This window comes from Curcuma longa, chromosome 16, assembly GCF_044706935.1.
Source record: "Curcuma longa cultivar G26 ecotype Majalengka, Jawa Barat chromosome 16, ITB_CL_G26_1.1, whole genome shotgun sequence".
Lineage (NCBI taxonomy): Eukaryota > Viridiplantae > Streptophyta > Magnoliopsida > Zingiberales > Zingiberaceae > Curcuma > Curcuma longa.
This window is the reverse complement of record NC_133876.1, coordinates 7,483,443-7,499,219: the sequence shown is the minus strand read 5'-3', so window position 1 is coordinate 7,499,219 and position 15,777 is coordinate 7,483,443. Positions and strand designations below refer to the sequence as shown.

Genomic DNA, 15,777 nt, shown 5'->3' with positions numbered 1-15,777 from the left:
TGATATATAAATATTATATATTTATTAAATGTTTATTATATATATATATATATATATTATAATTTAATCTAGGAAAGTTGAAGATGTAAGATATTTATTACATTTTAAATAAATATAATGATAAAAAAATAAATAAATAATTGCTAAATAAAGATAAAAATAATTTAGATAGTTCTGATTAAATAAAAAGTTCATTTGATTTTAATTAAAAACTGAGATGTCCATCAGACTTTACCCTTAAATTATAATTAAGACATTAAAAGAACAAATATAAATAGCGTCACAAATATGTCATATATATTATTTTTAAGTAAAAAAAAGTTTGTATTACAATAAACTCGTTGAGTTTTTTTTTCCCGTGACAATAAAAAATATAATAAATTAAATGCAAAGTGGTAGATGAATTTGACTGAAAAAAAATTAAAAAAAAAACAATAAATTGACCTGCTAATTAATGTCAATTGAAGGATTGAAGGAGAACAAAACCGCCCCAAACAATTAGACTCTCCATTAGCGTTCTAATCACACTTTTAACCCAAAATTAAACAAAAATTAAATCAACTCCTCTCGAGCCACTTCACTCTGCAGCACCTTCATTTAATCTTAATTACAGTTTAGCAGCTCTGCCTCAGAGAAAATGCCACTGCCTGTGCCCAATGCCTCAGCCTTGTCTTAACATCTTGTGGACTGTCCCCTGTTAAAATAAATAATTGAATAAAATGCAAATAAATCTAATTATATTATATTATTAAATTAGGTTTTAAATACATATAATATATATTTTTTTAAAAAAAATATTATATATTTAGTATGCCATGATTTTTTTTATAAAAAAAATTGAATTTTTAGCAAAATGGAACCTGGATTGCAAATCTTCCAATCGTCGGGCGCCGCGTGTTCGTTCGCGGGGCTCCGGGGACTCGGGTGGCCGCCCAGCGTCGACGACGAGGAGGTCCCTGTCGATCCGGGGCTCGGCGGCGTCGCCAGCTTCGGGTCCGACAGCTGGCGGTTGACGGCGAAGTAGAGGTTGAGCGCCGGCAGCGTCCCGCAGAGGTCCTGGCCGCCGCCCTCCTCGCTGAACCCGAACCCGAGGTCGATCGACCCCCGCAGCTCGTCCATGTCCTCGTCCGTCAGATTCCTCACAGTCACCGGTTCGTTCACCTCCGCCGCCGTATCCCCCGCCGACTTCTTCCTCTGCAGAACCTGCTGCCGCCGTTTCTCCCACTTCGCCTCCATCCTCGTCTCCCTCATCGACAACTGCTTCGAAAGGACGATCCTATTTTCCCCCGCATAAACGCCTCCGCGGCCGCTGCCGTCGAAGTCGTCGGCCAGGTAATCAAGCCAAGTCGGCGGCCTCAGCTCCAGCTCCACCACCTCCTCGTCCGTCTCCCCCTCCGACGAAGAAGAAGACACCTCCAGCAGCTGATGCACCACTTTGCTATCCTCCATTAATAATAACAAAAAAAAAAAAAACTGATTTTGTTTTTCGTTTTACAGGACTGCCCTCTCGCCCTGTTTCAGAGATCGTCGGAGAAACAAACGCATCCCACCCGGCCGTGGACGACGGCCGCGGGCGGAAGAGGGCAGAATGGGAAGGGGAACGGCTACTGCAACGACTACTCCCCCTTCTTCGATCGCGCCTTAAAAACTGCTTTTGGGGGATCGAGTTATTTAAGGGACGACGAAAGAACGCCCACCGCAACTATTTATTTCTCGATCACTATTTTTGCAGGGAATCGAGAGGGATTTGGGCGAAACCTGAAGTCTAAATTAAGCAATTTCTTCCATTAATATCCAAAAAAGAATAAACTATGAACGCAGATCATTCGTATAATTTGTTTTCTTTCTAAAACAAAATGAAGGATCCTTTGCAAAGTGAAGGTCGAGTTTGATGCTCATGTTTGGAAATAGTTATCTGTTGCCTGTTTATATAATTGGTGCAAATAAAGTCTATGCCGATCCTTTGTTTCAGTCATGGCTGCACAGGCCCAGTCCTTAGAGAGACAAACACAATAATGCCAAGTTGGTTATGCTGAAGATCATGCTAAAAGTGCTCAATCCCTTGGTCATATTCATGTCTCAGTTTCTGAGGGGTTGCAGCCTCTGTTATATCCAAATGTGCAGTCTGAGGAAGCAAATTGGACAATGTAGTCCCTAGGATAGTCATTTATGTCTGACGAAATATTAGATCTGTGGATCCTCCTGTAGATCATATCTGTGCGAAAACTCTAAGCATCCTCCAATAAATAGTCATCTCCTACTCTATGTGCAGCCACCATTAGATTCTCCTTCACAACTCGCTAACTAGCTAGTGTGGATCTGAAAAACATATGCTCTTGTGTCTCCTCCACTAGGCCATAGAAGGTGCACCTTTGATCGTCAAGATATGCATGCTAGTCTTGAGTGGGTAACCTCCTGTGTGCTTGTTGATTATAACAATGTATGAATAATGCAATATAAAAAAAAAATCCCAGTAGCCACATCTCTGGGGTGGTCGGCCCGGTCCCACGGAAGTTTCCCACCGATCACCAGGGTAAATCGGGAAGCGCATACGGCGGCCAATCTAGATGCCCAGCATCCTTTAATTGCGTTCCCCATTTGGAGGAAAATTCCGCAAATACGCCGTAGCTGGGGATCGAACCACGGATCCCTGAGTTACAACCCGGATGTCCTACCGTTGCACCATTGCCCCGGGGACTGATTGTCGTCTAACGGATGATTATGATGAATCACCCCTATAGAAATCATGAACCAAATTCCTTCTATCCGTTATCTGGATGTTCCTTCTTCTTGCTAAAAAAAATAGAGTTCTCTTCTATTTTTCTTCACTACTTGGATGTTTAAAAAGTGAGTAAGTGGGAAGTTTTGATAACTGCAAGTGCAGTTACATAACTATGCTGCATTCACTACCAACATCTCTCACTTGTCCAAGTCAAATCATGAAGACTATATAAGACCATTCAATTCATACTTAAGGAAAAATAGTTTGTGTGACAGCAAGTATACTGAGCGATTAAAGCTAAGAAAATTATCACACTTTAGCCTCTCTTCAAGATAAATTGGAGACATCAATATCTTACATTTACCCTACATTAAATCAATTACATAAATATGAACATCTATAATTATTCATAATGACTATTATGTCAAGAGCATGTTCAATATCTCTAATTATTATAATTATTCATAATCACATTTTTAGTACTAAATAAAAAATATAATTGGTAGACTAGTGAATAAACGAAAAGATGTAAAATAATTTTAATCCTTTTTTTAGCTATAATCCATTCATATTAATTAGACACTTTCTTAGTCATGCTCCATAAATCGAATTATCCATAGTCATTAGGATACATACTAAAATAGCAGACACTGATTAAAACTTCAAGTAGACAATTAAAAAGTCACTGAGGGTAAAATCAAGATTATCTTATAATCTCAAGGGTCTCACATAGTAGAGGAGTAGAGATCCACTCTCTTATTATCCTTATTGTCGCTAAAGCATATGTGGTATAAATCATATGCTATGATGTTATTCTCTTTACTAATAAAGATTGTATATTTTTTTAAAATTTAACATCATACAATATTTGATCTAGACATACTCAATGTCTAATCATAAATTCAACTCATGAATTCTAATCTGATTTCAATAGGTTTAGTAAATAGTGGATACATTTACTCCGATCATTATCAATTTACAAATGATTTCATTTTGATACAATTGTTAAGGCGACCCCAGCTTACAATGCATGTCTCCATTCACAGCTTTATTAGTTGTCTCATAAGCAATAGTCTTACCTCTATTTACACTTAACAAATAAAAATGTCAACATGCTCACTGAGACTTATCCAAATTTAACAATGATATATACACTGAATAGATCATAACCACAATCTTATCAATATCCGATTGTCTTTATAATATATTACATTCTACGAAGTTCCAAAAACTTTGCATATCCTTGAAATGACTCTTTAGTCAATGGATTAGTAAATGGATCAACAAGCATAACACGTGTAAGGATATACTCAAGAACTACCTTTTTCTTATCAATTATATACCTTATAAAATTATATTTAATAAATATATGATTGCCCTTGCTGTGATATTTGGATCCTTAGAAAAATTATGACAGCTTGATTATCATAGTAAACTATAATAAGACTCCCACTATCCTCAGTAATTTTTAGATGCTTTAGAAATCTTCTTAATCAGACGACTTCTTATACAGCCGCTGAATAAGCCACATATTTAATTTTCATTGTTGACAATGTTACACAAGCTTATTTCTTGTTGTTTCATGAGATACTCCACCATTCAGAAAGAAGGCATGTCCAGATGTGGATTTTCTATCGTTAAGGTTTCTAGCCCAATCTACATCTATGTACCCTTTTAAGCTAATATCAGATCTTGAAAATAGAGACAATAATCTGTTGTCCCTTTAATATATCTAAATATCCTCTTGACTATTTTTCAGTGTATCAGTCCTGGGTTTGACTAAAAATGACTAACTAAGCTAACAACATAGTTAATATCAGGACATGTGCACAACATAACATATATTAAACTACCAATGACATTGACATATAATCTTTTCTTCATCTGAGATATTTCTCTTAGGAGTCTTGGGACACATACTTTTGCTCAAAACAGTACATTTCGCTATAGGTGTTTGTTCAATGTTACAATTTGATATATTGAAGTAGTTATAGCATCTTGTAAAATAAGCTTTTGAGACAAACTCAAAAGTCTTTTTTGATCTATCTCTTGTATCTTTACTCCTAAGATATATTCAGCTCCTCTCATATCTTTTATGTCAAATTGGATAAAAGTTATATTTTGATTTCAATCATAAACTCTATGTTACTTGTCACTATTACCATATCATCAACATATAATGATAAGATGACAAACTTTCTTTTTTGTCTTTTTAAATAGATATAATGATCTTCATTGATCATTTCAAATCCATAAGATAAAATAATTTATTAAATCTTATATTCCATTGTCTTGGCGTTTGCTTTAGACCATAAATAGACATTTTAAGTCTACATAATTTGTCATATTGGTTTTCAGCAATGTAACCTTCTGATTGTGCAATATAGCTTTCTTTATCAAGCTCATCATTTAGAAAAGTTGTCTTTACATCTATCTGATATAATTCTAAATCAAAATGTGCTACTATAGTTAAAATAATACATATTTTTTTCGATAGGCTTTCAATCTGCAGGAAGATCGACTAATTCTCAAACTTAATTCTTTTTCATTGACTCCATGTTTTTTCTTATTCATTGCAACTTTCCACTTTTCTTTAACTGAGCATTTCAATATTTCTTCAACAGTTTAAAGTTTTTCATCGTCAACTAGGAGAATCATTAAAGCCTCATTCTCAACGTCAAATATTTTTCAAGGAATAATCTCACGACTACTTCTTCATAGATTGGATTGTTGAAAAATCAATTCATTAATTGACAAATCACTCCCACTAAGTTAATTAGACTCATGCATCTCTTATGATACCTTGTTCGTTGATAAAGTATCGTCCTTCTCATCTATTGCAAATAGCATAATAGTTTTATCAACATCGTCTCTTACTAAAAACTCAGTTTTGAGAAACATTGCATCTTTCGACTCTATTTCAGATATAATTCCATCTAGTCGTTCACTAATGAAAATATAACCCTTAGAGGTATTAGAATACTTTACAAAAATATATTTTTTACTTCTGGATCATAATTTTTCATATTTACAAATCTTATCAAGAACATAAGCAACTGAGTCATCTATTGTGAATTAAAACTAACCCTTGGACAAACTAGCTTTATAAGCTGGGATGATTGACCTGGGAGGCTCTTTGGCCCTTATTTGACAGTTCACAGACTGAGCCATCTACTCTGGATCGGAGCTAGAGGTGCTTGATCTGGATGAGTAGCCGAGTATGCACGTAGAGGGTAGGGTCCATTAGTTTTGTAGGATGGTTGATGTACGATGGCTTGCCATTAGCTTATTTGAGATGGTGGGTGTTGGTATACGAACTTGATTGAGCTTCTTTCTTTAATCCTGATTGTACTTTTTTAAAAAATATATATATATTTTTACTTATCCAAAAAAAAAAATCAAGAAATCACACACTTCAATAATATTCACACGTCTTCTACAGAAATAACTGAAAAATGTTTTGAACTAAAATTTAGTGGCTCCTGGACTAAGAATCCTGGAAAGCAAACAACATCCTCTCAGCATGGAAAAGCATATGTTGCTCCCGGGTATAAGTGAGTTGATTACGACGCAGCAGACTTATTCATTATATTACAAGGATTCGAATCCTGGCGAAACCAAGCAATACCCTCCTGCGTCGTAACCAACTGCACCTTTGAATAAGACATATTTTCTCCCACAGATGATCGTAGAGCCGACCGTATTGGGCCGCTCAAATCTCGGATCCACCTTTTTGCAAAAATGGAAAAGCATGTGTTATGTTGTGCGTGTGTGAACTTACAACTGTTCTTGATACACCAGAAAAACACACTTCCACAGCAGTACGATCTCTAACAAGAAAGTTCACTTTGGTGCAACCAGTTCGGATGACCTGCAAGTTATCGATAAGCTCATAATCGAGCCCATGATCTGATATGAGCTCATAATCGATGACACTGCATTCATTTTACTCTTTTGCATACTTTGTTGTGCCATGGACACCAATGGATCACATCCATAGATAAGGGATGAAATGAAGAGAAAGAGGTGCTGACTAATACTATTCCCACTACCATGTTATAAAGATGTATCTCAAGTTAACATAACCATCAGTTGTTGCTATCTACAATCCACTCATTCACGGTTTCATCAGCTGGATAAAACTTGAGATCAGGGGAGGTTGGCAGCGGGTGCCTTAGGCGGCGATTGTAGTGCACAAACTCGAGGTCGCGAAACCTTTGTTGTTCTGTAACATCCCTTACCTCCGCGTGCAACTTCTCCGATATGGCTTTCTTCAGCATGTATCTTGAGGCTCCGCTGCAAGTCTGGCTCAGGATCTTGACGGCGATTCTTTGGAGTTCAGCACAGTGTCCTCCATGAGCCGACCACCACACATCTGTAAATTTTGAATCGAAAATGAAAGCTAATGAGTAACCAGCATAATGTCATTGTTCAATGACTGATAACTAGATGTTCTACAACATCTTGTTTTTAGTCTTTGACCATGTGGTGTCTATGTGAGACAATTCACTTTTGAGGGGGGAGCGACAGGGTTAAACTCCTACCGACAGAGTGCTGTTATAACATCTGAAACATAGGAAGATGCCAGATTCGATAATGAGTGTGCCCGATAACTATGATAGCATTGACTTCTAGCCATGAAAAGATAAACCAACTGACCATTCATGGGTAGCATACACTTTCTTCATTCAGACAATGAAGTTAGTCGTATCATATTAACTGATCTAAATATTCTGTTAATATCTACCATAGCATTATATTCACAGTCAAGTGTCCGTGCAAACGGTCGCAAGTGGTTTTCCTCTTATCTAATATGAGATATAAAATGTTCATTGAAGTCATGGAATATCTACAAGTTATGACAATAGATGAGAAAAAAACTATGGTTTGAACTTTAAAGGTATATGCAAGCTACCTGGTGAAACTTTGTTCCTTCCATCAACTGCTTCCTCGTCAGAAAATTCACCTTCAGCTTGCCTGTACTTATCGAGCTGTATAACCATCTGCTCTTGCTCCTCCGGGTCCTTGGACATTTTCACCATGCAGTAAACTACACCGGTAGTGACCTCAGCATCAAGATAGAAATCGCTCGAGTAAAAGAGAATTGGGTTGAGATAGTATCCAGCAGAATGAAGGGGGCTATGGAGATAGTTGTTCCATACATCGTCTACCAGAGCCCAATAAAGACTATATCTTGCTTCTTCACCCCCCAAGTTCTCTTTGATTTCTTCTTTTGCGCAATCAAGGGAATTGTACAAGACTCCCATTGGAGATGTGTCTTTCCTGCTAATCTCATCCAAAATGCCCAGTAGCGGAGTTGTGACCTTCAAAACTTCAACTGCAGCAGCCCAAAATGAAGAATCTTTCACCATCTTAGTTATGCATTTTCCTCTCCACTTCGAAGCCAGATCAGAGGCATTCCATTCCGGAGAGTTGAACAGGCCGACCAAAATCTCTCTGTGAGATAACATGTTTTTCAAAGTGATGAACGGAATCACAGATTTCAAGTTGGACATTCTGACGAGACTACCAGCTCCAATATACATTCTCAAATGAGATAGAGTAAGTGGATTACTGTGAATAAATCTTGAAATAGCCTTAGCATCATCCAACACTTTCTTAACACTGTCTAACATTTGGACCTTTTGCAGTATCATATTTATACAATATTCAGCGCATAATGTCCAAAATATAGATCTGTACCTTTCCATGACTCTCTTCCCAGCTTCCTCAATCAAGTCTGAGCTCTCATGGGCAACCACTTGCACTACATTCTCCACCCCTACCTCCTCAATGACATCAGAAATCAAGGAGGTCAATGCATCTACATCTTCGACGGCATCAGATGCATCAAAGGATCTCAAAAAGATGGTACCTGCAGGGCAACTCACAAGAAAACTAACAAAGCTTCTGCCCCTTTGATCAGTCCAACCATCCAGCAAAATGCTACACCCAGTTTGTCCCCAAGATCGCTTCACATGCTCTATGTGCTCAACAACTTCTTTTAGCTCATGATGGAGGATCACTCCCTTCAGTTCATCTAAACCCGGAGCTTGGTAACCAGAACCACAGCCAATTACAGCATCGATCATTGCTTGAAATGAAGGTAAATTGATGTTGGTTGTGTCAATTCCAGCATCGAAAAAAAACCTGCCAATACATCTTGCTGCATGCAATGTTATTTCATCCTTTGCTTCTTCTTTGACTATCGGCTGAATGCTCTCTATAACAGGTATAGAGGTGTGGCTCCCATTGATAGTATCAGCTATTTGGAAATCTAAATTATTCATTGCCTTTGGAGGTTGTTGAGGGAAAGATATTTTTAGTTTGGAGCTCCCCTGGACACTATTCCTTGTTTCTATGCTGCCCTCACCTGAATCAGTCGGAGTAGTTAATTTTGTCCGGCAGCATCTCTGTTCGCTAGATGGAGAAAAGTTCCTCTTCAAAGGAAGCTCAGGATGTTCTATTCTCCCAACTTCCTTCATAAACCTCTCTTTCCGTTTCTCAAGTAAAAGATCTTTCATCCATGCTTTGACTGCAGCTGGAACTTCGGAGCATGCAGTCACATCATTCCCAACAGCAGCGAGGTGGTGCTTTAGACGGTTAAAGCCATTAACCTCCTTCGAACAGTATTTGCATTGTACTCTCTTCTTCTCCAGGTCAATAGGAGTTCCATGCTCCTCAATCGTTTGGCCAGTACTGGTACTCATATCTGCTATCAAAAATTCCTTGCACTACCTGATACTAAGAATAACAAAACTTCAGTCAAATAAACTAAAAATATCCTCCTGTGGCCAGAAATTGAAGAAGTGACTGAGCAATCGTGCAAATATAGGTAAACAGGAACTGCACTTCACATGCAAAAATGGAGACAATTTGGAATGATGATTCTTCATAAATCAAAATCCACAAGCTATATATATGGAATGTCAGTACAAACACAGAAAACCCACAACAAAGGGACCTAAACAACAAAGTTCAATCAGAATACTTCACTTGATTGCTAGAAAACCCAATACCAGAAATCCCAATACCATATTCAAATCTAGAAAAATCAACTTTTGTGGTGCTTAGAAACACAAGATGCTTGAATAAAGGGTCAAAAACATCTACAAAAACCACATTATGTATATTCTAGTATGTACAATCACACAATCTTCATACCAACACTCTGTTTATCAGTCAATCATAAATCAAGTGCCAGTTCACTACTTATTTTAGGGGAAAGTATTAAAGGGAACCAAAACAAGACATATTTTGCAGTTAAGTACATCAGACACCCCACATTATACCACTATAAACCAAATACCATATATGAAAGTAAAGGACGGGAAATGGCCGCATCTTCAGAAAGACAAATTGCATTACAGATAATAGGAAGGATGAAATAGGAAGCGTTGAGTATGACCTTCCAATCTCTGCAAAATTTGAATGGAGTCAGAACAGGAGCAGAAAAAAATTGTATGCCCCTGCTCTAACTCGAAGTAAAGAAAGTGAAGGAGGAAAGTAAGGAGTAAATGCTTTTATCTGTCACCCTGAGAATATTGCCAAGGGGTGCGCGAGACTTGTGAACCTTTGCAGTTATGATCCTCCCAGTCAACTTTTTTTATCTAGATCCTAAAAGAACTTCGAAAATTGTGTCATAGATGTCAAAGTAAGATATGCATCAATACAATAGTAAACAATTATTACCATATTTTTTATACAAGATGTACACATTAAAAAAGGAAAAAGATTATGGGCAGTGAATGAATGGCAACATCAGTACTTATCTTCTAAATAATCATGACCATAGATCATATATATATCATTTGACCAGATTAGAGGATGTGTTGAACAGGATTATATCTACAATATAGTGACACATATCAGGTTTTGAACTTTAATCACTAAATACAGGACCCTATATATAGTGCATAATAAATACATTCTCAAACAATAGCCACTCTATTTATTACGTTAGCGACCTTCATAAATGAAATGGCTTAAGTGATATTGAGAATCAAGGTTTAAGTAATGCACATAACCATATCCTATACATACTTCTATTTTCTAAATATGAAAAGAAAGATAATGGATAGGAACTAATATAGAGACTGTAAGCCTACTGATGAATACATAACAAAGCGATGCTGATATTGATCATCATGTTTTAGGAATTAATTGGCGTAGGGATCAAGCAATTAGTATTGACTTGAGGAACCAAATTTGTATTCGTTATCTATACCTGCATTATATGGCAAAAAGACCATTGAATTTTAATCCCAAACAGGTCCTTTCTCTTTATATTTGTTCTCTTCTCTTGAATAGATACTGGAGATCTTTCGTAGCACATTCCCCTGCCCCTTTCAACCATATATTGTGATTTATTAAGTATATAAGTGATCCTTTGTTAGATGAATCTGATCCAAGATACTCTTAAAGTTTCTGCCGTCTTCCAACTATATGCATATTCAGAGTGCATGATATAGTGATGAAACTATACCACATTAATACTCAATGATTACAATTGATTATTTTGAATCTTAGACTAAACTTAGAAATTCTAAAAACAAAAAAGGAACTTTTTCAACCCTTCAAACCTTGGAGTTGAAACAAAAATACAAGGGAAGAATGGCATAATATGAAAGAAAAATAAGGAGGAAATAGCAAATGAACTCAAGGATGTTAGATCAAAAAATACCAATAGGAGGAAGGATGGCGCGCAAAGGTGTGATGGGTTTGATTTCCAGATCATGCACACTTACAGCAGAGCGGCGCAGAAAACCAGAACAACTATTGTTTTATTTTGCCCTAGTTCAATGGTTTTGACAGAAACAGATATAGAGGTGAGAGAATTTGATATGATACATTCACCCTGGAGATGTTGCCAAAGGAACGCCCGGAGACTGGTGCCTTTTAGACAGTTCGGATCCGACCAGTTTTCTTTTAATCTAACCTTTCAAATACTTTGAGATTTGTGTATAACAGATGTCCGGTTCAATGTATCTCGAAAAAAATGTCGAGTAATTGATAATTACCATACTTGCCTTTAGTTGTTCAATATGGCCCATATGTGAAAGGAATTAGATTATGGGCAGTGACTGCATGCCAAAAACACTAATTTTCATCAAAAGGAATGACCATAAATCCGATGATCATGGTACATGATTAAGAATATAATTGCACATGAAGATTGACTATATAAAAATCTGCACACAATTTTTAGGTGCCGATTAGATGTTCATCTTCACATGTAGAAGTGCAGATGCAGATAAGAGGTTGCATGATAGCTTTTTTTAAAAAAAATTTGAACCAAATTTATAGCAATAAATTTAAAGATCACTAAAAATGGCCCAATTGACATTGAGAGCTGCTCGTGCATAGACTCAACATTAGCATATCCATGCATGAGCAAGGGTTCGAGTCGCGGCTACGGCGAATACCCTCCCATTTAGAGAGCCGCTCGGTACTTGATTTACCTCCCTTCATCTAACCGTGGAACTAGCAATGAGGGGCGCTTGGTGTGAGCATTATCACGTTTTGCATCAACATTAGCATATCCATGCACACATCCACTCAGTTCATTAAACATGGAAAAGTTACAAGTGTGCATGTCCAGTTGAATATGACTAAAAGTGGTGTCAAATGTAGATGCACATGTCAAAGCAATATGATGACTATTAATTATATCATATATAATACTTCTATATTGCATACAGAATCCATCACATTGTGTAATTCAGAAAAGACACATGATTTATGGTTCATATTATTGGGTTGCTAGGAGACAACTCATTAATGAATAATGCTGTAGAGATAAAAATGTTAAGATAGATGTCAAGCAAACTTAGAAAAATTAAATAAAACACATCATTAACCAAAAGCAATAAGAAGAAACTCAAATACATAATAAAATAAGAGAAAATAAGTTGAGATGCCATGGACATGTTGCAAGATTATTAGTAGATTGTACAATTAGATAAATTGATTAATTACATTGGGAGGCTTTAAATTAAAAAGATGATTTAATTCTTTGGAATATTAGAAGTGATAAGGTCTTGCATAGGATTTGTTGGAGAAATAATATCCATGTAGCCTACCCCAAATAATTGAGATAGACGAGGAGGAGGAGGAGGAGGAGGAGGAGAAGGAAACATATATGCTGATTCATTGAAGCCTGATGACTCAAAGTTCTAATTTCTTTTTCCTTCCTTATACAATTATATTTACTTGAACTCTGTCACCATTTTGTTGAGACTCATAAAATCATTTATGGTATAATTGTTGCACATCATATTTAGGTTGTGAATCATACTAACAATGAGTCACAAAGAGTAATTTGTGTTTGTAGCAAATTAGATGATGCAATATAATGCTGTTAAAGGTGTAAACATCACAAATGCTATCAAACAAGTGAAATTAAATCCTGTAGGCAGAAAATGGCATCCTGCCTTTTGGCTAAGTGCCTTTGGTGCACAAAATCAACAGACACTTGATATTGTAGCATTGTGGCAACATGTGACACAAGGTTTACCCCAGAGGGTGAGTTTTGAGTTGATGGAGAGAATTTATAAGATCAGATGAGTAAGCTCATATTGGTTTGGGCTTAAATAGTGTAGATTATTTGGTGAGCCTCACAGGTTAGTAAGTTAACTATCTCATTTGGCTAGACCATGACAAATTGATATTTGAGCAAGTGTAATTCTAGGTATGATGATGTGTTTGCAAAGGGCTATCCGTGTCCTGGTAGAGCCACCATTGGCCTCACATACCACCTATTAGGAATAATTCTAGGCTATTAGAGTACAAGTTGGACTTTGAGTCTTTATTGGATGAGTGAGAGATTATTAATATGGACTTTAACATATGGTTAGGCCAAGTAAGTTATGAGTCAATTATTTCATTGGACGACTAGTGGCAGGACATGTTCTCCCTCGGGATTAGATTTTATATAATACAATTTATATTGTTATTGAACCAAACAGAAAATGATAGAACTTGCAAAGAAAACCTGAGCCTTTTGATCACACTACAACCATCTCATCAACATCTTTTAACTTTGATCCAGGCTTTCAATATTTGGTATGCAACAAATTAACCAGATCATCATCATCAATGTCATTAAACCATGCTTATCATAGCTATTTGGACTCAGCTATATGATCCCTCCATTGAGCCCATTGAGTCATATTTGAGGCTATATTGCTAGTAATATTCAAATCAACTAAAATGAATTTCTTTCAACAACAAATCAATCAGATAGGAATCAGCATTCATCAACACTTCTCCATGGTAGGATCGGTCACCCATTCACTCACTTGCAGCTGAAAAATGGTGGCTTTGTTGGTGAATATCAAATAGCATCAATCCCACTTTAGGACAACATATCATAAGGACTACCATCCATGTTGTGTAACACTTTTACTTCGAGCATCTGGAAGAGAAATGTGCTATGGCTAAACAAAACCAGAACCTTCTAAGAGATTGAGATACTACTCCTAAAAGTTGAACAGATTGTGATTGAAGAAGTAAAATATGTCACACCTTGATGCACCTAAAGAAATTACAAACACACGTTTTCTTTAATGTGCTAGACTCCAACTAGCAGACACCATTGTCTGTCGATACAATGATATGCTGGGAATCAGGACTTAAGTTGTCCTGCAAATTGATCATTGCAAATTTACTAACTTCAAAAGGCCCAGTAGAACTTGTTGAACTACATCACTTATAAGTGACTGTTGAAACTCCACGAACATAGCCAACAGGACCAGCTCATGAGAAGGTTCAGTGACACCTACTGAACTGGTATTTGGGTTGAAGTTATATAGACTTTCTATTTGGTTCCAAAGTCCAGAGAACCCTAACTGCTTCGACGGTACACTCTCATGAAGGTTCAAAACATCTTATTCTAGCAAAAAAAATGTCGTATGGATTAGCTTGTCTCCCCTCCTAAAATAGTATTTCTATGAGCGAGGCAGAAATTGGCAGCAGGGACTTGGATACCCCCTTATCTCTGCCATCCCAAGATTCTGTCACTCCTCCAAATTAGTCAATGAGGGAGACGCAACTGCAGCTCGGACGCACGCCTGCTGCCGCTGCAACTTACGCGAGCGAGCGAGCGACGCCACCGCCGCGTGTGCGCGAGCGCAGTAGGTCCAATGCCACAAAAAGAAAAAAACCATCTTTTTGTTTGCTAATGTACAGGCAATTGATGTGCAAGGAAAACAAAGGCAAATTTGTCGTCACCAACCTGAAGACAGCCAATCCATGCCACTAATGAGAGAAGATGCGCATAAATAGGAGGAAGAGAGTCGTAGAGTTGCAGTTCCGCCGGAATCTTGGCTCCGGCGAGGGTTTTAGACAGCAGCGCAGGCGACTTCCCCTTGTTGACCCCCTCTTTTTGTTTTGTTTTTTTTTAAAAAACCTGTTTTTCTTGAATTATATGGCGGAAAGAGTGGACTTTTTTGCGAGGATCAAACTAAAAACAAAAAATAAAGTAAAAATCATTAATTGGATCCAGAAGCAGTTGCGTCGAAAGGGAACAGCAAGCAAAACGATCGAGGTAGCGATGGATTGGAGGAGGAGGAGGATTGAGGAAGGAGATCGAGAGAGATGCAACAGGATGCGCGTATCTACGCTTCGTGATTCGTGCGATCTGATGAAGCAGTCGCTTTCTGGTTGGTGATTTGAGTTTGAGCTTTGAGATTCGGACTTTCCTTGTACATGACGGCACGGATCACATCTGTCATTAAGTAGGGGCGGTAAAAGATGAAACGGCCAATTTATATAGGAGATAAATGGGCCGGGAGCCCATGGGCCGGACCAGCCCAAGCGTAGGTCCGCGATGGAAGAAGGCGTCACAGGCCGGGCTCTGTTTGCCCCATTATTTTTTATTAATCTAAATTTCTTTAATAATATTTTTTTCAGAAGATTTATTATTATTTCTTAATACTAAAATAATAATTTAAAATTTCTATTACTAAAAAATTTAAAATAAGTGTCGGTCCTCTCACCGTCTCCTGCTGTAATCTTAGTCTAATTGGAACAAGAGCATCACATCTGCTTTCACG

The 15,777-nt window shown here is 37.3% G+C and overlaps 2 protein-coding genes across 4 annotated transcripts; both read right to left on the bottom strand.

Annotated features, from left to right (window-relative positions):
- Positions 1 to 614: 614 nt before the first annotated feature.
- Positions 615 to 1,449, bottom strand: LOC141846981 (uncharacterized). The gene is made up of 2 exons (XM_074734991.1): positions 861 to 1,449; positions 615 to 694 (listed from the first exon to the last, which is right to left on the bottom strand). Exons 1-2 carry the CDS (start codon positions 1,447 to 1,449, stop codon positions 615 to 617), a joined length of 669 nt encoding a protein of 222 aa, XP_074591092.1.
- A 5,194-nt stretch (positions 1,450 to 6,643) lies between these two features.
- On the bottom strand, positions 6,644 to 15,205 carry LOC141847228 (uncharacterized). 3 transcript variants are annotated; one of them, XM_074735215.1, is made up of 3 exons: positions 14,958 to 15,205; positions 7,638 to 9,466; positions 6,644 to 7,097 (listed from the first exon to the last, which is right to left on the bottom strand). In XM_074735215.1, exons 2-3 carry the CDS (start codon positions 9,430 to 9,432, stop codon positions 6,811 to 6,813), a joined length of 2,082 nt encoding a protein of 693 aa, XP_074591316.1. In that variant the 5' UTR covers positions 9,433 to 9,466; positions 14,958 to 15,205; the 3' UTR covers positions 6,644 to 6,810. The 3 variants fall into 3 exon arrangements, with proteins under 3 accessions (XP_074591316.1, XP_074591317.1, XP_074591319.1); XM_074735216.1 differs by having other exon boundaries at positions 7,638 to 9,460; XM_074735218.1 differs by lacking the exon at positions 14,958 to 15,205 and adding an exon at positions 10,131 to 10,142 and having other exon boundaries at positions 7,638 to 9,460.
- Between the last annotated feature and the right edge of the window lie 572 nt (positions 15,206 to 15,777).